General features: G+C 34.1%; 1 protein-coding gene across 1 annotated transcript; it reads left to right on the top strand.

Moving 5' to 3' along the window:
• Positions 1-1,238: 1,238 nt before the first annotated feature.
• On the top strand, positions 1,239-24,765 carry LOC142547131 (rRNA biogenesis protein RRP5). The gene is made up of 40 exons (XM_075655240.1): positions 1,239-1,536; positions 1,814-2,025; positions 3,588-3,731; positions 3,875-4,045; positions 4,530-4,629; positions 4,966-5,084; positions 5,166-5,288; positions 5,391-5,462; positions 5,651-5,743; positions 6,020-6,133; positions 6,220-6,342; positions 6,998-7,183; positions 7,265-7,339; positions 8,034-8,170; positions 8,303-8,437; positions 9,076-9,221; positions 9,371-9,436; positions 10,292-10,398; positions 10,720-10,800; positions 10,902-10,976; positions 11,053-11,154; positions 14,138-14,306; positions 14,387-14,532; positions 14,752-14,835; positions 14,928-15,028; positions 16,102-16,255; positions 16,393-16,467; positions 16,578-16,728; positions 17,662-18,292; positions 19,234-19,294; positions 19,597-19,742; positions 19,810-19,993; positions 20,530-20,628; positions 21,362-21,744; positions 22,115-22,291; positions 23,334-23,430; positions 23,576-23,731; positions 23,818-24,048; positions 24,206-24,289; positions 24,374-24,765. The coding sequence occupies exons 1-40, from the start codon at positions 1,386-1,388 to the stop codon at positions 24,479-24,481; spliced, it is 5,769 nt and encodes a 1,922-aa protein (XP_075511355.1). The 5' UTR covers positions 1,239-1,385; the 3' UTR covers positions 24,482-24,765.
• Positions 24,766-26,138: the final 1,373 nt, after the last annotated feature.

Genomic DNA, 26,138 nt, shown 5'->3' with positions numbered 1-26,138 from the left:
AAAATTTATTGAAACTGCCCAAATCGATCGAATCGAACATCACAATGCCATTGTTCAAAATTTTGACCAAAATCGCGATTAAAAGTAAATTTCAAACTGCACCGCGTAATATTATATGACGACAATTTTAATGAAAAACCACCCTTCGCCGCATCACATAATTAGACTAATTAGTTTTTAAAAATTATATATCGTATATTAATCTAAAGAAATTAATAAACAAAACCTATTTATATTTATTTATTAGAAACATTCTAAATATAATTTTGATACAAATTTATTCAATTTCCAAAATGGAGGATTCGACATTTCTTATGGTGGAATAGGGGTTATAGGCCAGGACTTTAGGGTTGAAATATTATTTTCAAATTCTTGTTGGTAAAACTTTAAATATATATCAATCACAGTTTTTAGAGTCGCTCTTCTACTATAATGAATGAAAAAATAATTAAATTTTAAATATAACTATTCTATTATATTCAATCAAATATAATATCCATAAAAAATATGCATCTTGCATATTCTCTACATAATTTATTTTATTTTAATAGTTTGATTCAAATTAAAAAAGTAAAAACTTGTGTGAGACGATCTCACGGATCATATTTTGTGAGACAGATCTCTTATTTGGGTCATCCATGAAAAAATATTACTTTTTATGCTAATAATATTACTTTTTATTATAAATATCAGTAGGGTTGATCTTTCTCACAGATAAAGATTCGTGAGGCCGTCTCACAAGATATCTTCTCAATTTAAAATTAACATATATAATAAAAAATGATAATAATAATAATAATTATTATTATAATGCTACAAAATGAAACTTATATATAGTAGTAACAAGAGTATTGAAAATTAAAGGAGAACATCTTTGTCTTTTAAAATACTTTTGATAAATTCAAAATAAATATTTGACATCAACTAAATTAATAGATTAAAAATAACTTAATTTAATAATAACAAACAACGTCAAGATTTATCTCTTATTTTTTTATTTACCTGCACCATCTACTAATTACATTGACAAAAATTAGTGTGAGACGATCTCACATGTCGTCTTTTATGATACAGATATCTTATTTGGGTCATCCATGAAAAAATAATACTTTTTATTATGAATATCGGTATGATTGACCCGTTTCGTGAGATCGTTTCACGAGAGAGCTACTCAATTGCATATTGTATAACTATTTTTTTTAAGATTAAGTAATGCTAATTTTGTTTACATGTAGAAAATTTTGAGTTAAACCCTAAAAGCTAAAACCTCTCGTTCCACCTGCGCTTCTCTCTTCCTACGCCGTGCCTTTAGACTTTGAAGTTCAAATATTTCCGCTGCTAATCACTGCTTGCCCTAACATTCATTCATTGGCTTCCAAGCAGGAATGGCACCTCCTTCAAGAAAATCTCAACCGAAAAACCTCCGGAATCCTTCCAGCAAAGCTGCGATATCCAAAGTAAAACACCGTAGCCGCACTGTTTCGTCGCAAAAGTTACCTCTTCAGCTCGAAGACGATGCCCCAGATTTCCCCCGAGGTTTTTCACTCATCTGCTTGCAGGATTTGCCCGTTTGAATTGTGCCTTGTGGGCCTAAGCATGGTGAATTAACAAAAAAAAGTCACCTTTTAGGGTGGAAGGCATATAAGTTTGTCTATTGAGTTGTGATCAACATTAATATGAAGATATTTAGGATGTGTTTGACCTAGAAAGACAACTGGAAAAAGGACAAACTCGATGAGTCTAGTTTCTCTTGCTTTTGATTGAATGCTTATCGATATTCTGTAAAAAATTATTCTTTTTACTGGCGTTTTAGGTGGGGGAAGATCTTTCAGAAATGAAGAGAAAGACGTGGTTGGAGCAACTTTGGACAATGAGATTGAGGCCGATCACAGATTATTGGAGAAAAGAAGGAAGGGAAAGAAGGTGCAAAAAAGGAATCAATCCGGGGAGGATGATATAGGTTCACTATTTGGAGATGGAATTATGGGTAAATTGCCTAGATTTTCCAATAGGATCACTTTAAAGGTATAAATTTCCATGTTATTTGTTACTTATTATAGTTAATTCTGTTTTGCAAATCCACTGCGGAACTTTTTGATAATGTGTTTCGATGGTATAATGCAATTTGAGCTGTAAGGAGTTGATAAGTGTTGTCTTTTTAATAAAGTTTGAGTTGGGGAATAGCTAGAAATGGATTGAAATTCATAATAGGACATGACTTTTGGTGATTCAGTTTACTTGGCGTGCAAAACTTTTAAGCTTGTGAAGTCCTTAAAATTATAAAGATCATGTGAATTAGCATGCCTATTTTTCTTAACTTCTTAGTTTATGTATATGCATGATATTTTGACTAGTAAATCTTAAATATTTTCAATTCCTGCACAAGTACTGTAAATAAAGGTTGGACTGCACCTGGAGAGTTAAATGTTAAGGATGTTTAAAGTTTGGAGTTTCTTCAGTCTTCATTTGCAGCAGGACCCATTGAGCTCTTGGAGAGTACTTATGGGGAACATGTTCAGATACACTTGCATGCATCATGTATCACGCCTTATTTTTATGTTGTACACATGGCAGCTATTGTTAAAATTGTTTTAAGTTACGATGTGTCACATACTCCAACTTAGCTGCAACAAAATCATATATAATCAGGCCCTTTTGAAAACTATAACGGTGTACACCAATACAACTTAGTCATTATGAATCACACAAATCTAACAATGTATTGGGTTTTCCCTGACTGCAAGGGCTATTCCATATTCTTTTTTTCCAGAGGTCTAATCCAAATTGCTATATTGTTTCCTCGAGTTTAGTTTATCCATTGGCATATTTCTCTTTCTTGAATCTGAGAATGTTTTGCATGTGTACATGCATGTAATTATAATTATATGCAAATTTTGCTACGTTTTAACATATTTGAATATCTCACTCTTCATCGAAACTTTCTGAGCTGTATTGAGCTCTATTTAGTTGTGGAGCATGTATACACTTCTGCTCGCCATTATTAAAAGATTACATGACTCGTATAGGCCAAGTTCGAGGTGAAGTGTTGCCATTTAGAAAAGCATTCGTTTTGATAATAATTTCTTGGTCAATGGGACTTTAAAAGTTCGAGGCCATGAATTTGAAATACAACATAATAATTGTTCATTTTTGCATGTATATTGCTAAATATTTGTTTTATTGTTTAATAATTTGTTAATTACAAACTAGAGCTTTTAGATAGTTTTTACTCACAACTAGATATTGTAATAGTGTGCATTATTGTGCTTCGATTAAAAAAAACACGATTTCATCTTGAGCCTTGGACCCGTGCTCCAGTGCTTGCACTTGTGACTTTGTGAACACCATTAACAACCGGAGTTTCTTTTTTTCTTTTTTTGTCTTCATTTAGAGTAGATGCTTGATTATTGTTCATGTTTAGTCATGTATAAATGAGGATCAGGAATATATTGTAGCTATAGCTTGTACATTCTAATAACATGAATGGTTGTTCATGATATCATTTGAGTTTATAAATTTTTTGCTCCATAATTGCCTTCTGAATGTTGTAAAAAGATTCAGCTTTCTTCTTTCTTTTTACATTTCAGAACGTCTCTTCCGGAATGAAATTGTGGGGTGTGATTGCTGAAGTGAACGAGAAAGATATTGTAGTTAGTCTCCCAGGGGGTTTACGGGGGCTAGTTCGTGCATGTGAGGCCTTTGACCCAATATTGGGTGGTGAAGTGGAACGGGTATTTTCCTTTTGGATCTCTATATTTTTTTCATCATTAATTTATAGGACTGATTTCTTTTCGTCTCCTGTCTACGTAAGATATCACATCGGTATATTATTAAGACTAAAATGTGCTGGCCCCATTCTAATTGTTTGTGACAGGACGCAGAAAATAATGTCCTTTCTAGCATATATGTTGGGCAGCTTGTATCTTGCATTGTCCTACAAGTAGATGATGATAAAAAGGAGATAGCAAATCGAAAGATCTGGCTTTCTCTTCGTCTATCTTTGTTGCACAAAGGCTTAACCCTGGATGTCATCCAAGAAGGAATGGTATGTCTGTGCGTAACCGTTAAAACCATTGCTTTTGGCTTAGAAAAGGGTCATATTTCTGTTCTCTGTTTTGCTATTGCAGCTTTTGGATTTTTGTTTTCAGTCTGAAGAACTTCTATCATTTGTGTGCTAGGATTTTCCTAGAGTTAATTAGACTTTCTCACTCATTCAGTCAAGTGAACAACTGAAAATAAACTTTATGATTATATTTAACGGGAGACAAAATATTTTGTTTAACTATACTTTTCCGATTATCAGAGTTGGGTAGTTGCCGTAACCACATATTTGTTAATCTATGGAAGCATCCGCCTCGACGATAATTCTTTATGGTTTACTCGCACTTGCTTTAAATAATAATTGCTTTCAGAGATGTGCTTGCTATTGCTGTGCACTGTGTTTTTCTTCTTTGTCAGTCTCATATTTATCATTCTTGGTTATGTAACTGCTAACTACTTGTAATAACGTGCTTTTGTTTTATATTTAGGTGCTGAGTGCATATGTGAAGAGCATCGAAGATCATGGGTTTATACTCCATTTTGGATGTCCTTATTTTGCAGGATTTATGTCAAAACACAGCAAATCTGGTGATTATTACTCCATCTTGCTTCCTCCAATCATTGGACATCATATCTTATCAAGGAACCATATTGCATATAAATATGAGTAATTGTTTAAAGTTACTCTTAGAAAGATTGAAAATTTTGAAGTGTATTTGAATATTAGCAATGTGTTGGCAAGCAATTGCTTGTTTAGCAGTCTTTGGTTTTTCGCTTCCTTCTTTCTTCTCTGTGTGATCAGATAAATATAATTCTACCAAATGAATACTGTCCTTTATGATAGTGCCAAAAGCCCAAAATCAACAATTCCTCACAAACTAAGATCTTAAATAGAATGCTTGATCTCTGTGCCCATTTTTTTAGAAAAAGGAAGTGGTGAAGCAAGAGTGGGACATGTTGTACAAGGGGTTGTTAGAAGTATTGATAGAGCTCGTAAGGTAGTCCATATGGATTCTGACTCTGATGCCATTTCAAAATGTGTGGTATGTTCCTAGTTATTTAAAGTGCCAATTTTTCTTTTTCTGAAAAATTATTCTGGTTCTTATCCGCTACTATCTGTGTAGACCAAGGAGCTTAAGGGTATTTCATTAGATCTTCTCATTCCAGGCATGATGGTTAATGCTCGTGTGCAATCAACCCTTGAAAATGGAATCATGTTATCTTTCCTTGCCTATTTTACTGGAACTGTATGTACGGCATCCTTTGATGGATTAAATTGCTTCCAGCTATTGTTGAGCAATGTGTTCCATTATTGTGTTTAATATGATCTATCTTTCTTGACATGGCAGGTTGATGTGTTCAATTTGGATAAAACTTTTCCTTCTTCAAAATGGAAGGATGGCTATCCTAAAAATATGAAGGTGATGCTTTTGCCCGTTTTAATTAGATTTTATGAATAGTCTTTAACTCTTTATTATTTTGTGAACCGCTGCATATGTCATGAGCCTGAAGTAGTCTGTCGCTGTTTGTTCATGCTTTTCTCAAATAAATTTCTTATTCTAGTGCGGGTTCATTTCGGTAATTTCACTCTTGTTTGTTAATGGCATAGATCAATGCTCGGATACTATTTATTGATCCTTCAACTAGGGCTGTTGGTTTAACACTTAATCCTTACTTAGTCGGCAACAAAGCCCCACCATCTGTAAGTTTGTTTTTCCTTATGCACTTGTAGTTTTTTACTTTTTGTGCCATCTTTCAGGTTGGCATTAACGTTCAATGCTTGCAAACTCAAGTCTTAGTAATTTTAATTTTCTGATCGTATCTTGCTTTAGCTGTTTGACTGTGCTGCTTTTGTTCCATTTTTATAAATACCTGGTCCGCAATGTCCCCTTCATTGCTTTTCTCAAATGGACGGGTAAAATATTAAATGAGATATGACCCATTCTTTCTCCCTGATATGATTTTATCTATCAAACAGCTCGTTAAAGTCGGCGATATCTTCGATCATTCTAAAGTAATCAGGGTCGATAAGGGGTCAGGTCTTCTTCTGGAAACTCCTACACTACCAGTTCCTACCCCTATATATGTGAATGTAAGTATAAGAATTATTTTATGCATCCTCCTGAATGTTTTATCTATGCACTGGACTTTGATTGATTATCATCAAGGCAATTTCAGGTAACTGATGTCGCGGACAAAGAAGTTAAAAATTTGGAGAAGAGTTTTAAAGAAGGAAGCTTTGTTCGTGTCAGGGTACTTGGATTTAGGCGCTTAGAGGGACTTGCAACGGGTATTTTGAAGGTAGTTTTCACTCTATTAATCGATGTTTGTAATTCTATGTGCTTTTCACTGGTCAACTTCATACTTACAGGGAATTGCTCTTATTAAACATATGCTACTTGATGGATGTTGTGAAATACCAAAATGGCAGCAAATTTTCTCCTCTGAGATAAGCATAAAAGACTGGTAGAAAGTGTTTTGAACAAGTAATCTGCAGGAATAATTTTCCATTCACCAATTATTGAATTAAACCTTGAATTGGGTGTGGGGAAAGATGATTTTCAACGATGTCCATGAAAAGAAATTTTGTAACCGAGACTGATAAATTAGTTCATATAGATCCTGTAAGTTTAGAACTCTGAAGTTATGATCAGGAGCATTGGGGCCTCAGTAACAGCCGAACGATATGTATTACGTTTTCAAAAAAATTATTGACGATGGTTGTCATACAATGAGTCAGGAGGGGCACAAACATTTGGAATGTTACCTGGAGCATCCTGGAGCAATATTTGGTGATCTGCTGATGGCATATATTCTCTTTAATTCCTATTTGATAATTTTGTGAATTCTCTTTCTATTATATCCAACAATATATCTCATTTGCATATCAAACCAAACTGGCATATTTTTGCTTGATAATTAGCGTTGATTTGATCGAGTCTTTTCTGCTGATCAGACTAGTGCATTTGAAGGTTCAGTTTTCACTCACTCTGACGTAAAGCCCGGAATGGTGGTAAAAGCTAAAATCATCATCGTTGACAGTTTTGGTGCTATTGTCCAATTTTCCAGTGGCGTCAAAGCCCTATGTCCTCTCCGGCATATGTCAGAGTTCGAAATACTGAAGCCTAGGAAAAAATTTCAGGTGGTTATGCATGCTTTTCCGAACGATCTTACATTTCTTCATTTATTCAGTGAAATTCATTCCTTCTCTGAAATTTTACAGGTTGGAGTTGAGTTAGTTTTTCGTGTTCTTGGTTGCAAGTCCAAGCGGATAACTGTTACACACAAGAAAACTCTTGTATGCTTTCTCCTGGGCTTTTAATTCGTAAAATTACTTGAATTTTCTTCTTGTTTCTTCTGTGTACTTTTTTGTATATAGATTCAGGTTACTCGCCAGTGTCACTCACTCACTCACTCCAATTTGAGTTTGCTTCTGATTTATGGCTCTCCTGTTTATTGTTCATAACTTTTGTCATTTTATTTAATCTGGCATCAAAAGTGTGTGGAATCTGTGGATCAAGCTGGCCTATGGTTTTAAATCTTTGGTGGTTTGAATACATACTGGAGTTGAGGATATTGGAAAACCTGAGATTTATACAGAAAAGTGTAAGGTCAACTTTGTTTCAGTATAAGTGAAGAAGGGGACCTGGGCTAGGGTTTTATATTTTGAACTTAGTGGATCTATTGATGCCTACCATTTTAGAGGTAATCTCATAGTTCATGTGTGACTGAGAGTGGAAACAGGTTGTCAACTATTGAAGTAACTTACATTCTTCCTCAGGTATTTTCTGTTGATAGATATGTAATCTGAAAATTGAAAGCTTGACATTAAGTTTGGCAAAATTTTCAGTTGGCATGCTCGTTTGCACGATACGGTAGTGATAAGGATTGGTCTATTAGTTTTGACAATTTCTTATAACATTGATTGTCACCATTTTTTAAATGTAATTGTCATACTTTTCTTAATATGAAGTTCATTGGCATCATTACAGGTGAAGTCAAAACTAGAAATTCTCAGTTCTTATGCTGATGCAACCGATGGATTAGTCACACATGGGTGGATTACAAAGATTGAGAACCATGGGTGCTTTGTTAGGTTTTACAATGGTGTTCAAGGATTTGCCCCAAGGTTAGTTACAGGGCGCTGGAGGATAGCATTTTGTGAACATCTTGCAGGGACTGACATCCCTCGTATATTATTATGTTTTTATGATTTTTGCGATCTCCATCCAAGTTGAAGTGCGTGTTGATCTTGTTGCAGATATGAACTTGGTTTGAATCCAGAGAGTGATATAGGTTCCATGTATCATGTTGAGCAAGTTGTCAAATGCAGAGTTGTAAAATGTATTCCTGCATCTCGCCGAATACATCTCAGTTTGAACATGACGCTTACAAGGTTTGTTTCTTTTGAATAACTAATCTGTTTAATGATTGTATGTATTAAATTCTCTTTTGCGCATTAGGTTTTTAATTCAATAATTCCTTTATGACTTGAAACCAAGGTTAATTTGTAAAAGTTGTGTTAGATTTTGATGTGGCTCAGTGGCTGGGTTTTTTGGAACAATATTTTATGGAAATGGTTTTTGGAAATTTTTTTCCATGGGTTTTGCAGATACGAGTTTTCTGAAATTTGAGTAATTTTAAGGTTCTCTCTATTATGGTCATTCCTTGTTATGTCAACATGAATACATGATTAACTATGCCTTTTGCTTCACATTACTGGGGATTGTTGCGTGGTTTTATCAGAAGCTGCAATTTTGTGGCAAAAGTTATTATTTTTTTAGCAACACAAATTTCATAAGTTAGAAGTACTTTTTTAATTAAAGAAAATTAGTCACCTCTTTGATAGGGTTTTTAGTTTTACTAAATTTTCCACTGGAAATGAATTGTGGGTTGTGAATGATTTGTCTATGTTGACAAATTAGAACACTACCTGTGAGCGCCTCCATGACTGTCTTTTATTCCTTGATGTAACATATCCATTCATCTGTAAAATATTGATTTCTTGCTCCTTTTCATTTGAACATATAATAGGGCAGTAGGGGTTGGAAGTGTGAAACCAGGCAGCCTAGTTGCTGGAGTTGTTGAGCAGGTATCACCGCATGAGATTCTAGTAGACGTCATTTCCTCAGGTCACATGAAAGGCACAATTTCCCTCGAGCATTTGGCGGATCACCATGGTAAATTGACTGTGTTTTTAGTGTAGAGTTGCTTGGTGATTCAGCTTATAAGTATGAAACTGCAGATTCCTTAATTTTACTCATGAATTATTTCACCGATTCTCCCCAGTATGTTGCTTGTGTTTAATTCTGATTCCAAAATGCAACAGGCCTTGCCACTTTGATGATGTCTGCCTTGAAGCCAGGTTATCAGTTTGACCAACTGTTGGTTCTCGGTAATCAGCCTAATTTTTCTTTTACTGGCCACCTTTTTTATTTGGCATACTTTTAAAACCTTCTTTTATGTTAGTCATATTTCACGGTGTAGAATGCGTACGACAATAGGGTCATAAAGAGCATTTTGGTCTTGTCTAAGTCAAGAAACAGATACAATTGCAACTGTACCCAACCTTTGCCTTAAGGAATGCTAACATTACAGTATGTAGAATGCATACAACAATAGACTCATAAAAAGCATTTTGTTCTTGTCTAACTCAAGAAAAAGATACATTTCAAACTGTACCCAACCTTGCATTAAGGAGTGCTAACATTACATCGTGAATCAACGTAACATAATCCATTCAAGTTTGCTTGAAAGTATAATGATGCTACAAGTAAAAAGGGAAGCTTAAATATCATGCATATCAAGGATTATTGCATTTGAAATTTATTTGCAGTTATTGAGAATACATTTTATGTGAGAGTACTACTGCGACAAAAGAATTAAATTGTTCACTGGACTGTTGTTTTAAGCGACGACAAAAAAATCTTGTTCTTTCAATTTGTTATCAGTAGTTTTTGCAAAAAATTTTACATTTCCAAGCTGAGTTTTATATCCTACTATGATTGGTTATAGGAAATCTACGAAGTCTTGTGAACTCTCGCGTAAGATTTGCTGTATGAAAGAAACAACGTGAATACGAAGTAGTTTGTTATCAACATATCATAATTATTATCATGATAACTGCGCACCTAAGCTTATAAATTTCATATAATTGTTTTACAAATTATTTTTCTCCGTGTTAAGAATAATTGGAGTAATGAGTACGACTTTTTACTATTTGTCATTTTACTGAATGTCATTTATGCAGATATTGGAGGAAACAGTCTTGTACTCACTGCCAAGTATTCACTAATTAACTCAGCTCATGAGCTTCCTGTTGATACTACCCAAATTCGTTGTCATTCTACGGTGCCTGTAAGCATACTGGTTTTGGTCGCATTTGACCATGTTCTCTTATCATATGATTGTACAATAGTCTCCTACCAATAATTTTCCTCTATCCGATGCCTTTCAGTTGTTAACAAATTTATAGTTTATGTGGAAGAACAACCAGAAATTTTCATATTTTAGGAGCACGAGTGTTTCGCTACCTATCAGTTGCTAGCAAATTTTAGTTTGCATGGAAGAACAATAATTTTCATATTTTTGGAGCAGAGTTTTTTGCTTATAATTTAATCAATCCTCATTTACTTTCTTCCGTTGCTTCTTTAAGAGCTCATGACATTTTTGGATCAGGGTTATGTGTGTAATATAATTGAAAGTGGCTGCTTCGTTCGATTTATAGGACGTTTAACTGGTTTTGCTCCCAAAAGCAAGGTATGTGTTCATCTTAGTCTCCTTTTTCTCTTGAAATTTGTATATAATACGTGAGCAGTTGGCATTTTATATTAACTCTGAGGTCTTGGAATCTTGTAAAGGCTACTGATCATTGGAGAGGAGATCTGTCTAAGGTCTTTTTTGTTGGTCAATCTGTTCGTAGCAACATAGTTGATGTAAGTAGAAATTGGGATTTTGTTTTTCAGTATGCTGAAGTATGTTTAGCTTTAATATCTCCGCTCTCTTTTCCAGGTTGGTAGTGAGACGGGTAGAATAACCCTTTCACTGAAGCAGTCATTGTGCTGTTCTACAGATTCATCTTTTATACAGGAACACTTTCTTTTGGAAGAGAAGGTAACACCTAATTTCTTTGTCATGTAGTCCCTATGGATCTAATCTGCGAGAAATCAATACAGGTTTTACAACTAATGACTTCCGGTTGAAAAGATCAGTAAATCAAATTGTTCCTATATTGACGTGAAGTGAGCAATTTTGTGGGAAAATGTTCTTCAGTGATACAAATAGTACACACTGAGTTAGTTACATATAATAAACCTACCATGAGGAAAAATGAAACTAATCGGGCTATACCTGATCACATGATTTATGAGATATTCTAATAAAATAAAAAACCAAACGAATATGCATAGTTCTTCGAATGCCGACTAATATACAAAATCTCCTAAACAACTAACTGAACACGTGCAAAGTATAAGCCATTAGTCAGGATTTTTCCCCACACTTGCCTTCAAGATGAAAGTGAACTACTTAACAACTTAGCAAGTACAATCGCAAATCGACTGTGTAGACACATACTGCATTCAAATCAGCCATCTCTCCAATTTCTCCTTGATGAAGTCTCTCATTTTGATGTGCTTCATTTGATCACACAGTACCAGGTTGTGAGCTGTATCAATCCTACAGTTTATGATTTCAGCAGAGTTATCTTGCTTGTCAATAATCTTCAACCAAAGTGGTTCACTCATGCCTTGAGCTTTTGCTCATGATTCTACATTCTGTTTCAAAGATTGTTTTTTATCTCTGTTTCAGATTTTCTTGATTCTTAACAAACCTGTCAGCAATTTCATCAGTGACATGGACCTCCCGGTTAATTCCAAGTTTGCCTGGGATGTGCGTTTTAGAAGAGCTTTAACTGAGGTTGAAATTGTTGAGTTCAACACTCTATTAGGGGTCTTAGATACAGTTCATTTGGAGGTGGGTACGGATGATTTTAGGGTTTAGTAGGGGGACTCTTCATCGTCTTTCTCTGTTAATTCATTTCATGACTACTTTTTTCCGATCAACAACTTCCTATTTTTCCTTATTTTACTAATATCTGGAAAGTATCTACGCATATAAGGTTCAAGTTTTCTCGTGGACTGTGGCTTTGAAAAAATTTCCGACTTCCGATTCGTTGCAAAAACGATGGCCTGACTGTGCTTTATGTCCGAACTGGTGTAGCCTATACCGGAACAAAGAGGAGGATCAAGGCCATTTAATTTTGCATTGTTCTTTCAAGAGCGGAATTTGGATAAAAGTATTGTAGGGATTGGGTTTCAAATGTTCCACGAAAGGCGCGGGACATGTTTTTTTGAGCCATGTTTATTTACTGGGAGGAAAAGTAGGTGTTTTTGGTATGTGGTAGTTCATTGTTTATTTTGATCAATTTGGTTGGAGCGGAACAAATGAATTTTCACCGACATGGCAGAGTCTAGAAATGAGGTTTGATAGAAGATCAAATTTAGAGTCGCTAATTGGACGACAAAGTTGGCAGAGTTTAACCATCTAATTATCTCACGCGTAGCGAGGGATTGAAAATTTCTATGCTATTGACGAAAGTGTAGTTGCTTTCATTCTTTGTGGTTTTTTTGTGGATTTTTCATCCGCTTACGTGTACTTTGTTTTCATATTCTAATAAAATTTCGTTTCTAATAAAAAAATAATTTATATTGAAATCCCATCATGTGGTCGGATGCTCTAGTATCAACAATCTAATATTCACCAATATCTCTTTATGACGAAAAGGATCATGACTTCTTACCTTGCGCTTGCCGTGCCACCATTGCACTTGATGCAGGGGTTTAAACTGATCGTATTTGGTGGGCCTGTACAAGGCTCCTCAAAATTTCCATCTCAGGAAAGGGCCTGCTACTGCAGTTTCATCCACATATGCCGTGGATTTTATTCACCAAGTTCTAGGTTTCCAACCTTCTGGTTATCCATGGATCTCATGCGATTCTCCATTGCTTGCTTTGGTTTTTCCTATTCTTATTCTTCGAATTCTGAGAGTTACAAGCTGCATTGCAATTTATATCAAATGCAGAATTTCGCAAAGCTTCAGAACTTTAGGAATTCAAAGAGCTAATTGGCATAATCATTTTTTCAATTTCTTTGTGAAAACCTTAGAAACCGTTTCACAAAGCTGTGGGTGTGGTTTAGTCAGGAAGAAAATCTTGATCCTTTTTAAGCATTTTATGGTATAGAGTACTGTCATCTATGCACTTCCATTGGATTGTGTAGAATGAATCGTTCGCCAGCCACATTTCTGTTTAGATGTTGTAATACTCAGCGACAGATTATGTTCCTTGCTAAATGTTGTGAATGATGAAATAAATCTAAAAAGCTATAATCGGCCACGGGTTGTCAGACAACCCTTGTCCCCCCGTCGTAATGTCTAGCCATAAGATAACCTATCTTACCTTTTCCATGAATATGGAGAAAAACAGATAGAAACCATTCACGAAAATATAACTCATTTTATTTGTTTTGGGTATTTTGTAATGAATTATTTACATCTCTGATAGTGAAAAGGAGCGAGTATGTTGACAGACGCTGACAAAATGCTGGATGAATCTACGTTTGATGACGCTGACTGAAAAAAATCAGTCATCACTAGGCAAAATATATATTAATATAATATGTAAATACTTGTTTGTATGTATAGTTACTTTAAAAAGTTATGTTACCGGCAGGATTACCTGGCTCTTTGATACCAGGAAAACAGAATTGAAAAGTCTGTTTTATTGAACGAAAACTGCCACAACAATTGCGTTTAGAGCATCTTTATTAGTACAATGTTTTGAAACAAACAAAACGGGTTCTACTGATCCCACTGGTCATGGGGTTTGGAATTTCCCACAAGAGCTAAGAGTCTTTGTTGAAGGAATTGATCTTATCTCTGGGTATCAAACATCATGAATGCAAACTTTCCTCATGACATCCATTCTTTCTGTTAACCAGCCATTATTTAGTGTTATCCTCAACTAGCTGCTACTATAAGTTATATGTAATGTTTGTTTTGTATAACATTTTGGACTTGTTTTGCTACTTTGTCCAGATTGCGAAGGTGCAACTCTTGGATTCTGAAGGCCCTGAGTTGAGCTGGATTTCTGCGTTTGATATTGGCACCATTATTGAAGGAAAAGTTCATGAAACTAAGGATTTCGGTGTTATAATCAACTTTGAGAAATACAATGACGTATATGGTTTCATTTCACATTATCAGTGTAAGTCAGGTGAAAACTATCATGTTATCAGGTATAATACTTGCCTGGTTGAAAATGACATTCAACATAAAATGTTTCAGTGGCTGGAACCACTGTGGAAAACAACTCTACTATTCGAGCTTTGGTTATTGATGTTTCTAAGATAGAACGCCTCGTGGATCTAACTTTAAAGCCAGAGTTTCTTGATACACCAAAAGAAGAGAGCGCCATCATGAAAATTGGAAAGGTTAGCGTTCTAATTTTACGAGCACCAAGTCAGGATGTTTACAGTTTTTACCTCTTGCACATAAGCATGCTTTGATGTGATTATCATCTATTGGTAGTTTATATAGACTTCACATTTCATTTGTGTTTAGGGCTTGTAGGTCTAAACATTTCTGTTTTTATATGGTGACAGACTCACATTTTTATTCTTTCGTATTTTGACAACTATTCTTAATTGCAGAAACGCAAAATAAGAGAATATAAAAAGTTGGAACTGAATCAAACTGTAAACGCTTTGGTCGAAGTTGTGAAGGAAACTTACTTGGTTAGTTTTTTTATCAAATTATTATGTGTTTCACTTATTACTTGATAAGCTTCATGTTAATGTTAAGCATTTCTTTTTTTTTCTTGATTCAGGTTCTCTCAATTCCATCTCATAATTTTGCCATTGGCTATGCATCAATAACTGATTATAACAACCAGAAATTGCCACCTAAACAATATACCAATGGACAAAGGTAACTCTGCCATTGTGTTCCCAAGGCCTGCCTGGCAGTTTGTGGTTAACCTTTTATTTCATCCCTTTTTTGGGAAATGTAGCTCTTATGTTTGTGCATCATGGTATAGAAAAAATTCTTGTTCTTAGGTAATAAGTGATTTAGCATAATTCTGGTCAAGAATGCACATCTGACATCAATTATTTTTTTGAAGAAATAACCACACATTTTGTATGCTATTATTTTTATGTTCCTGGTGTGGGTCAAAACAATGTTGATTTATCAACTATTGAGAACAGTTAAAGATCTTTATAAAATTGTAGTATATGCTATATTGGCAGAGGTTTTAAAAGGTACAGTTACCTCACAGATGTGGAGGATGCTAGCAAAAACAAGTCAATGATGCTATATATAATAAATTTTTGGGAGTGTGAACATAGAAGAATGTGGTCTGTACTATTTAACATTTAAGCTAAAGAAATATAAGGTGGTCTTTTGCTTGAACTTGCAGTTAACATAGAAGAATGTGGTCTGTACTATTTAACATTTAAGCTAAAGAAATATAAGGTGGTCTTTTGCTTGAACTTGCAGTTCTAGTTTCTCCTAAAGTGCTTGCTTTCAGCATAGTGGAGAGACTTCTTATCTAGGAGTAACTCCTCCTCCGCCTTTTCTTTAGGAAGCGGTATTCAAATGCAATCTTGAATTTTGTGTGGCCTGTAGAGGAGTGTATTTGAATATTGTAATTAATTCTAAAAAGACTGTGGACAATGAATTATGCCGCGATAAATATACACATTCATACATGTATATTGATATTGATTAGATTGGATGGTTTGAATTGAGAGCTGGCAAATCTGATTCGACAGGCTCTAAATACCAAAAAGTTAAACCTCTCTTCGTAATGCCTTTGTTTGTGGTGTCGACTTTTTTTATTTGATTTGATTTGTTTATTAATTTATCTCCTTTGGGTTTTCCATTTATCATATTAACCTGTGAAAACTCTGAAGATATGTAATTTTTTTTGTCACTGTACTTTTGAGGAACTGTTTTACTTGTTATTTTCATGAACCTTTTGGTTGAACTTTTTGATGCAGTGTCATCGCCACTGTAGTGGCTCTTCCAAATCCTACGACATGTGGGAGATTGTTACTCCTGCTTAAATCTTTAAGCGATGGGATGGAGTCTTCCAGTTCTAAGCGAACTAAAAACAAGTCTAGACATGATGTTGGTTCTCTTGTACAAGTGGAGGTGGGGATAATTCCTTCCTCACTCGAGTCTCATGGCTCTTATAGCTTTCAAATGACGAGTGTCCATTATATTTCAGGGCAATTGTGTCCTTTATTTCTATTTCTTTGTTTGAACGCGTATATTTTGCTAATTTTCAGATTACTGAAATAAAGCCTCTTGAACTCAGACTGAAATTTGGTTCTGTATTTCATGGAAGAATACATGTGACAGAGGTGGGTATCTTTATCTTATTGAATCTATATGCGATTGAAGAGAGTTTCTGTTTATTCATCCTTCTACATGTATATGGAATTTTCTGAATGATTTGGATGTGCATCAACAGGCATCTGATGATAATTCTAGTGAAAATCCATTTAGTGAATACCGAATTGGCCAAACACTGTCAGCAAGAATTGTATCAAAGCGTAGTATGCCATACAGTAGTAAAGGAAGATATTCATGGGAGTTATCCATAAAGCCTTCCATTCTAAAAGGTAGGCATCATCCACATCCTTTATATTTGAATTACATGTGAAAGGTGGTAGTGTTCGTGACTCCATGTATAAAATTAATGAATTGAAAAAAATCATGACCATCTGATCAGGAGCTCTTTTGTGAAACATATAAGTAAAACCTAATTTCTTATGATCATGTTACTGTTATGTATTACTCTTTCATGAGCACATGCTTCTTGTTTACTAGCATATTTATTGATTGAACCACATTATTTTGCCGATTATTTTATTCCCTTTGCTTCTTGAACATGAGGTTATCCACATTTTTACCATGATTTGTATGCTCGAATCCTGAATGTTCTCTTTGATGATCACCAGTTCTCCAATTTAGGTGTCAATCTTGACAACCTGGAGTATTATTGGAAGCAATTTTGTGGTCTGTGGTTTTCCATTTAGAAAAGCATTAAAATGATGCTGTAAGCCTATGACTTGATTATATTTATTGAAGATATGATTAAACATGTTGATCCACCGAAGGGCATCCTGGATATGGTTCGTACTAAAAAGTGTTCAACCTCTGGATGCATTTATACAAATGCAAATGAAACAAAATTCTTCATTTAGTTCCTGATACATGCTTTTTATGTGCATTGGTTTCCCTTTCGTCCAGTTACTACAGTTTTATGCAGTCCTTATTTTCGTTCATAATCTGATTTTGTTCAACCACTGGTATGTACATTTTTATGATTTTGTGTTGCTGATTGCCTATTACCTTGGTGGATTTAATACACCTCTTATTTTGTTTTTGTTAGTTTTCCCTCTTGAATGATACACCTTACTATTACTGCGAGTCTTAAATTGGATCTATGCTGTCCCCCTCATACTCATACTAACGTATACATTCAAATTGAGGTACTTTTAAGATGTGAACAGAATTAGCGAATGATTTTTTAAATTGCATTTTGAATACAGGATCCAGTGACATCAATGATTTAATTCCTGCTGAAGATTTTAACGAACATTTTAACTATTCATATGGACAAAATGTTTCCGGTTATGTGTATAAAATTGACAATCAATGGGCTTGGCTGACTATATCTCGAAAGGTGAAGGCTCACTTGTATGTTCTTGACAGTTCATGTGAGCCTTCTGAACTTGCGGACTTCCAGAAGAGGTTTCTCGTGGGCAAAGCACTGTCTTGTTATATTATTAGTGTAAATGAGGAGAAGAAATTACTACGTGTGGTTTTACACCCATTGGCTGTTGGTTTTGGGGAACTTAAAAAGAATGATCCTTGTTGTCATCCACAGTTTCATATATTTGAAGGTTCCTATGTGGGTGGCAGGATTTCTAAAGTTCTTCCTGGTGTTGGTGGATTGCTTGTCCAAATTGATCAGCACCTCTACGGTAAGGTTCATTTTACTGAACTGACAGATGCATGGGTCTCTGACCCACTTTCTGGTTATCGCGAAGGGCAGTTTGTCAAATGCAAAGTTCTGGAAATAAATCGTGCTGGAAATGGGAAAATCCACATTGATTTGTCTATGAGATCAACTTCCAATGATAGACATGATCTGAAGCTCACTGAACATAATAGTGGCATGTAAGTTTATATTTTCTTTTTTTGAGTTACCTTCACTTATTTAGAGTGAGAAATAGACACATGCATGCTTCTTGGCGTTGTTGGGTCAGACACCACTTCGGAATGCAGTTTATTTTGTTTGAGGAGAGGACATGGCCTGAATTTAATCATTTTGGTGTTGAAAAAATTAATAGGATGGAAGAGAATGGAAAGGGGAGAAGCAAATAAACCTAAAGAGCCTTTGATTAAATAATGCATTCTCTTTTGATAAATTATTTCCTACCTTTTCCTCCGCAACTTATGTTTCCCTTTTTTTTTGCCATGCAATTTCAAGGTCGCTCTTATTTCACATATTTTTCTGAACATGTGATGAGCTTATGACGAAAGGGTTATAGAAAAGATTCGGGCAAGATTATTTTGCGTTTTTCAGGCTATGAATTGCGACCAAATATATGGAAAAGACGTGCTCACAACAGATATACTTCCTATTTATTATTATTATTCAGTTGAGCCAAATTTTTCATATCTAAATCAGAATAATGTCAAAAACAATTCGTGCTTTGTATTTTTATTGTTGAACTATAATTCATGAAACAGATTTATGAAAAGACATGTGGGCGCACATTTATGCACTTGCCCAATTATTTTGATATCCATCTGTCAGTTTGACAAATGATATAAAACAAATTGTAAAAACTCAAAATATTTGTGGTTTGCTTATATTTTTAGATTCGGACCTACGGCCTGGATATTTGTTTAATTTTCATTTATATGAAACTGTAGTAGCACAAAATATTTGTGGTTTGGTTCCATTTTTGAATTCTGACCTACGACCTGGGTTTTGTTTTATTTTTTTATTGAAATAGATTGTTTCTCACAGTCATAAAGTAATCAGAGTATGGTCATGGAGAAGTTTTCTGGAACTTGATGTCACAATTGCTCTTCTTATTAATTGTTTTCAGGCATTCATCTACTCAGCACGTGGACAAATTAACCGACCTCTATCCTAATATGGTGGTTCAGGTAGTGATAAAAGTTTCAAATGGTCTTCCATGTATAACTTTTTGCCCTTGTCTAGTAATTAGTTATTTTGTGGGTCCTTCGCTCTTCATTTGTGTTGTCCATGTCACCCCGGTGAAGTTAAGATTTTTTCCCCTCAACACTGGTATTAGAAACTTAACTTTATAACAGTCGTCTTGTAATTTTACATGTCCAAATGTTATGGTGAAATTTAAAAAATATCCTTGCTGATGTGTTACATAGTTATTTTCATTTCTTTCTTCTTCGGTCCAAATTCTAGATAAATATCTCATTGTTTGCTGCAGGGTTATGTTAAAAATATCTCCGCAAAAGGATGCTTTGTGATGCTCTCACGGAAGATAGATGCAAAAGTTCTCCTTTCTAATTTGTCAGTGAATTTTGTTGATAATCCAGAAAAAGATTTCCCTGTTGGAAAACACGTGAGTGGCCGGTAAGTATTTATTTGGTGCAACCTCCATGTTAATGTCACTATGCGACCATTGACATGTCTAATGCAGGGTGCTTTCTGTGGAGCCGTTGTCTAACCGTGTTGAATTAACTCTCAAGACTCCAACTGCAACCAGTGGGCCAAAGTCTGATGCTTGTTCTTTAAATAGCATTATAGTTGGAGACATAATTTCTGGTAGAATCAAGCGCGTGGAATCTTATGGATTGTTTATATCTATTGATCGAACAAATGTGGTTAGTGAACTTTTTTCTGAGTCTTAATTCTTGCTTCCAAGCCTGATTTTAATAGTTATGTTGAGAGATGTTCAACTACAATGACTTGTGACATTGTGCTCTTTTGCTGATGAATATCATAAAGTAACTTGTTCTTGTAAGACCCATTGTTTCCAGACTTGACCAACTGATTGTGACTGAGTTTGTTTTTTCCTTGGGGGGTGGGGGTGGAGGGTGGTATTCTGTGCTTCCCATTATACCGAAGGTATTGACTTTACTCATCAATGAAAGAGCATGGCCCCTTACTCATTGTTTTCATATTCAGGCTGTTATATATCACACAACTCTGGGGGTAGGAATATCATGATCGGGATAGCGGACCAAAAGCCATGGAACTTGGGTGTGGGTCTTTGGAATTACTTTTTTTTTTTATTTGTCGTGAATGACACTCTTTACACATAGTGTGCCCCCGGCCCATCAGCAAATGCTTAGAGTTTTCCACAGGCTGATTCTGTTTAAACTGTACTAATTTGCTGATGGTACTTTACCTTGTACAGGTTGGGCTATGCCATGTTTCGGAGCTTTCAGATATTCATTTGGACAATATAGAGACAAAATTTAATGCAGGGGAAAGAGTGATCGCAAAAGTTTTGAAGGTAAGTCCATTATTCACTAAGCTCATCAGGAACAGCGTGTGGCCAACAAATTGACCTGTGACATGTCTAGAATGGAAAGACAAGGGAGTGCAAAAAGATGAATGCTGACACTTCTTGATACTTGCTTGGACTTTGGCCTTGTTGAATTATTTATGGCAACTAACTCCGTTGTAAAAAGTTTCTCTATAATATTTAGGTCCTTCATGTGGTCAAACCCTTAGTGTGACTGCTAATTGATTAAACTGTTGTTGAGCGAACATCGCAAGTGTTCAAAACTTCAGCCACCAGCAAATGGTTGAAGCTAGAATCATATTTTTAGAATAAAATATCCCACACCACTTTTAAATAAACACAGCCTTTGGTATAAAGAGTATAATTATGCTAATGATACGAAGTTGTATTGTTTGTAAGCAAGAGGTATCAACTCGATGCTACCAATGTAGAAGCTTGATAGTTGGGAAAAAACAGCAAGAGAGAGCCTTCTTTTTCACCCCTACCAACTGCTAGTATAACTGAAATTAGATTTTTCTCTGATGCTCACACCATCCAATCTTCCATCCTTTTATCCTTTTCTCCTCTCCCTTGTTACACTTGTTCAAATCCCTTCTCTCTTTTCTTGAATACCTTGTAAATTTGAGGTTTAAATGATGGGCCTCAACACTTAAGTCCTTTCTTTTGGCTTAAGTTAAGCCTGTATCACATATCAATTCATGGTCTGAAATTTTTTTTCCAGGTGGATGAAGAGAGAAATCGAGTTTCTCTTGGGATGAAGAAATCTTACTTCAAAGATGAGGAAACATTGCAAATGATTTCAAGACAAAGCATTGATGATGACGTTGAGAAAAATGGCTTTATGGTGGTAGCGGAATCAAAATCATTGCTACAAAACACTTTTGCTGCAATTGAGAATGCTAATCTTGAAGTTGACAGTGGATATCAGTCAGTGCTAGCTGATTTTGAAAATAGGGCTCTTGTTCCACCACTTGAGGTTCCTCTTGATGATATAGAAATACCAGATGATGAAGTTGATGTTGATAATGTACCAAATGCTGCTCATGCAGAAATCGTTGAAGAGGAAAATAAGAAGAGGGCAAAAAAGAAAGCTAGAGCGGAGAGGTAAGGGCACAATGCATAAATAATATGCTTTCATAGAACCGAAAATTGTATTTAGCTTGTTAGGGTCTAACACATTTCCAAATTTCATAAACCTCCTCTCAGGAAATCACAATCACACCTATGTCCACTTAAATTTAAGCATGCTTTAGTTTTGGTGTGTAAAAAAACTCTCATGTTTCCTTTAACTCTCCATTAAAATGACTGGATATTTATGGTAAAGTTTGTGTTGTTTTGATGTACCTCTGAAGATGTGCAATTTTCATCTGATATTTTTGGACCACAGAAACAATTGCTTCTAATGATTTTTATTTAACTATAGATGTCGGTTGCATTGTAGCTTCAGTGTAATGTTTTTAACATCTCTGAGCAGGGAACAAGAAATAAGGGCTGCCGAAAACAGATTGCTGGAAAAAGACATTCCAAAGAGTGCCGATGAATGTGAGAAACTTGTTCGAAGCTCGCCTAACAGTAGCTTTATATGGATAAAATATATGGAATTTATGCTCTCTTTGGCAGATGTGGAGAAGGCACGATCCATCGCTGAGAGGTAATGGTAGTATAATCAATATTCATTTCTATCTTATACTAATGAGCTCGAGTTTTATAGGGTTTTGGTATGACAAACATTTGGCTTTTGTATATGAATTTGCTTTTGTTATTGTTGATCAGTAGTGAAAAGTTAATGTATGACGCTGGTGCTTTATTGATATCTAGTTACTTATATTATGATGTATAGATGCTACAACAGACCGTGGCAGTGTTCTAAAAAGCGGTAGGCGGTAGGCGGGCGGTTACCCACCGCCTAGTGACTAGGCGACTCGCCTAGGCGGTTTTTTTTAAAGCTTAAATTCATTAAGTGGTTCATGAGTATTATGTTTGTATATGAAATATATATTATTATAAAATTTAAAATTGTAATAATAAATATATATTAATAAATTTTTATATATGAATCATCCATATCAGTTTACTACTTTACTACAACCGTTGTACAATGAAAATTAAATTTGTTTAACATTTTTTTCAACATAATATATTGATATTAAACTTAAACATCTAACTCTTCTAGTTCATCTCCATATTTTTCCAATACTTCTTCTGTATCGGATTCAAACTCAAAATCCATGGCTTTTTTTTTTTTAAAATTAGAAATCCGGCTAGGCGGTGATATGCATATATACTATAATTAGGAATATCATAATTTGTTTTTTTTTAAGTGTAAAGCGGATTATTAATTGTAAAATCGCCTAGGCGGCCTTCGCGCCAGGCGGCCGATTAATATGGTGGCGCCTAGAAGTTTCGACTAGCCTAAAATCGGGGCGGTTTTGGACCGCCCAGCGCCTAGGCGGTCCTAGGCGGGTATTTTTAGAACACTGGACCGTGGTGCTTTATTGACATCTAGTTACTTATCTTTCAATTGTAGCTGTACAAACCATCACATATGGTAATTAATGTGTGCTTAATTAACTTCTGTATATTTTCCAGAGCTTCCCAACTTAATTACCTTGCATATTTTTGTACTGCGTATCTCTCACTTGAAGGGCTAAATCATCCTTGATTTTATCCATCGTTCTATCTTATAATGTCAGGGCTCTGAGAACAATTAATATTCGAGAAGAATCAGAGAAACTGAATATCTGGGTTGCTTACTTCAACCTGGAGAATGAGTACGGAAATCCTCCTGAGGTGCTAAAAGAATCTCCTTCACATTTCAGTCACTTTTTTGAATTTCTTGGGCTAGTCTACACAATACATTAAAGAAGAAAAAGGGAAATTCCTTGTCATTTGATTTCTTTGGTCTATAAAATCTTTATTTGATTTTCCTTTCCAGGATGCTGTTATGAAAGTATTTCAGAGAGCATTGCAGTACTGTGATCCCAAAAAGGTGCATCTTGCACTCCTAGGAATGTACCAAAGAACAGAACACCACAAATCAGCTTGTGAGCTTCTTGACAAAATGGCCAGGAAGTTCAAGCGTTCATGCAAGGTTCAGACATTGCCATTACGTTTTCTTTTTCCATGTCTCTGGCCTCCTTGTGATGTGGGTTATAATGTAGTTTTTGGCATTTTCAGGTCTGGCTGTGTCACATTCAATCTCTTTTGAAACAAAACTCTGATGGGATTCAGTCTGTTGTAAATCGTGCTCTTCTGTGCCTTCCTCGACACAAGCATATAAAATTTATTTCACAGACTGCGATTCTCGAGTTTAAATGTGGCGTTCCAGAGAGAGGGAGATCCCTGTTTGAGGGGATGCTTAGGGAGTATCCTAAGAGAACAGATTTGTGGAGCATTTATCTTGATCAGGTAAAGATCATACACCTAAATCTCAGTCCGAAGATGATAAATAAATAAATAAATGAATGAATGAAGAATAGTTGAAATTACAAATATATCAGCAACCAACCAAAACAACTGTTGTGTTTTGTCTTTCCATATTTTGTATTTCGTGTTGTGATGACAGGAGATCCGGCTCGGTGATGGGGATGTAGTTCGTGCTTTATTTGAGAGAGCAATAAGTTTGTGCCTTCCCCCGAAGAAGATGAAGGTGATTGCTTATACTTGGTTAATCTTATACCTTAACTGTTCCTCACATACAATACTTTGAGGTTTTTCTTTTTTAATATTGCAGTTCTTATTTAAGAAGTATCTTGCGTATGAGAAGACCATAGGTGATGAAGAAAGAATCGAGTCCGTGAAGAAGAAGGCGCTGGATTATGCTGAGAGTACTCTTACTTGATGGTTAATCTTTCCTTGCCTCAAAAATGAGTTAAAAGAAGGGGAACGTGTCTCCACTATTTGAGGACTAATAATTATTGATCTGCAGAGCTTTCTGTTGAGGCAACCATGGGCTTTTACTGCTTAGCATACTGGAGCGGGACGAACTAAGTTTTGTAGGTTAGTGGCAATTAGTGGCTCCCATCTCATGGAATTAGTTTGAGCTATCTTTCAACTTCAGTATTCATTCTTGGAACTTGGAAGCATAAATCAACAATCCTCGGGGTGAATTTTGCTCAACATGTGTGAAATAAATAGGGAGATCATGGCAAGATAAAACTGTGAGATTATTGTATGCAACTTTCATGTATTCATTTATTATTATTAACATGAATTACATGTGATATGCTTAAATATCAATTATATAATAAAAATTTAAAAAACTAATTTTTTAAAAAAACAATTTGAACATTTTGTTATTTATCTGTATTTAATATTTTGTCATATTAGATGAATAAATTAATTAAAATTTATTAATTTACTTTCACAATTGATTTCAAATTAAAATTCAAACAGTTTTTTTTATGATATATAATAAATGATAATAAACATGATATATAAAACGAAATGAATAGAAATAAATTATATATATATGCACACAAAAACAATGTGTGACATAATAATCAAATAATAATATTGATAGTAAAATATAATTCATAATATTCAATTTAAATAATATTTAACATAATTTTTTTTATTTTTTGTTTTTAAAATTTTATATCACATATGATTAATTTTATATTAAAATATATATTTTGTATATTAACATTGATAACTATTAATTTCTTATCAAATATAATTTTAATAAATAAATAAATCAACATATATTATAATAAATATAAGTGCAAATAAGATTTTATAGTAAATATCAAATAAAATCAAATAAACTCATATAATAATCATTAAATATAAATATTTAAACTATTGACATAATTTTCACCATTAAAATTTGAAATATAACAAAAAAATGAACTTTTTTTTAAAATGCTATATTTTGTATTTGTTGAATTAGTTAGTTTGATTTCAAAATAATTAAATAAAGATATTAAAATATCATATGTAAATCTATAGTATTTTGACAAATGTTAATCAATTATTATTATAATTATATTTATTATAAATATTATGTCATATATTATTTTTATAGGAGAAAATAACTTGTGTATTTTAATTGGTCATTAATTTATCTTTTCAAGCATTACAAATTTAGAGTTTTGATTGACGATCAAATGCATATAATTTTTTAGTTATACAATTAATAAAATAATAATGTCTATAACATATACATTAATTATAAATAATTTTTTTCTTCAAATTTTCATATTTTTTTTGAAATTTTACTATATTTTAAAATCAAAATCAAAATTATATATGTCATATTATAAATTTTCATATAGATAGTTGTTATCTCACTTGAAAAAAAATGTAAATATTTTTTTTTACAATCAAATAATTTTCATATATATTGGTTAATGAAGAATTATTTTAAAAATATATAATTTATATTTTTTTATCAAGCTTTCAAATACAAATAATTGTTATATATATATTTTTATGTATTTATGTATGCTTATTTCTTATTTACGTATATACACTGAAAATTTCAAACTATTTGTTTT

This window comes from Primulina tabacum, chromosome 5, assembly GCF_025594145.1.
Source record: "Primulina tabacum isolate GXHZ01 chromosome 5, ASM2559414v2, whole genome shotgun sequence".
Classification (NCBI taxonomy): Eukaryota; Viridiplantae; Streptophyta; class Magnoliopsida; order Lamiales; family Gesneriaceae; genus Primulina; species Primulina tabacum.
The sequence above is the reverse complement of the archived record's forward strand: the minus strand, read 5'-3'. Positions and strand labels throughout refer to the sequence as shown.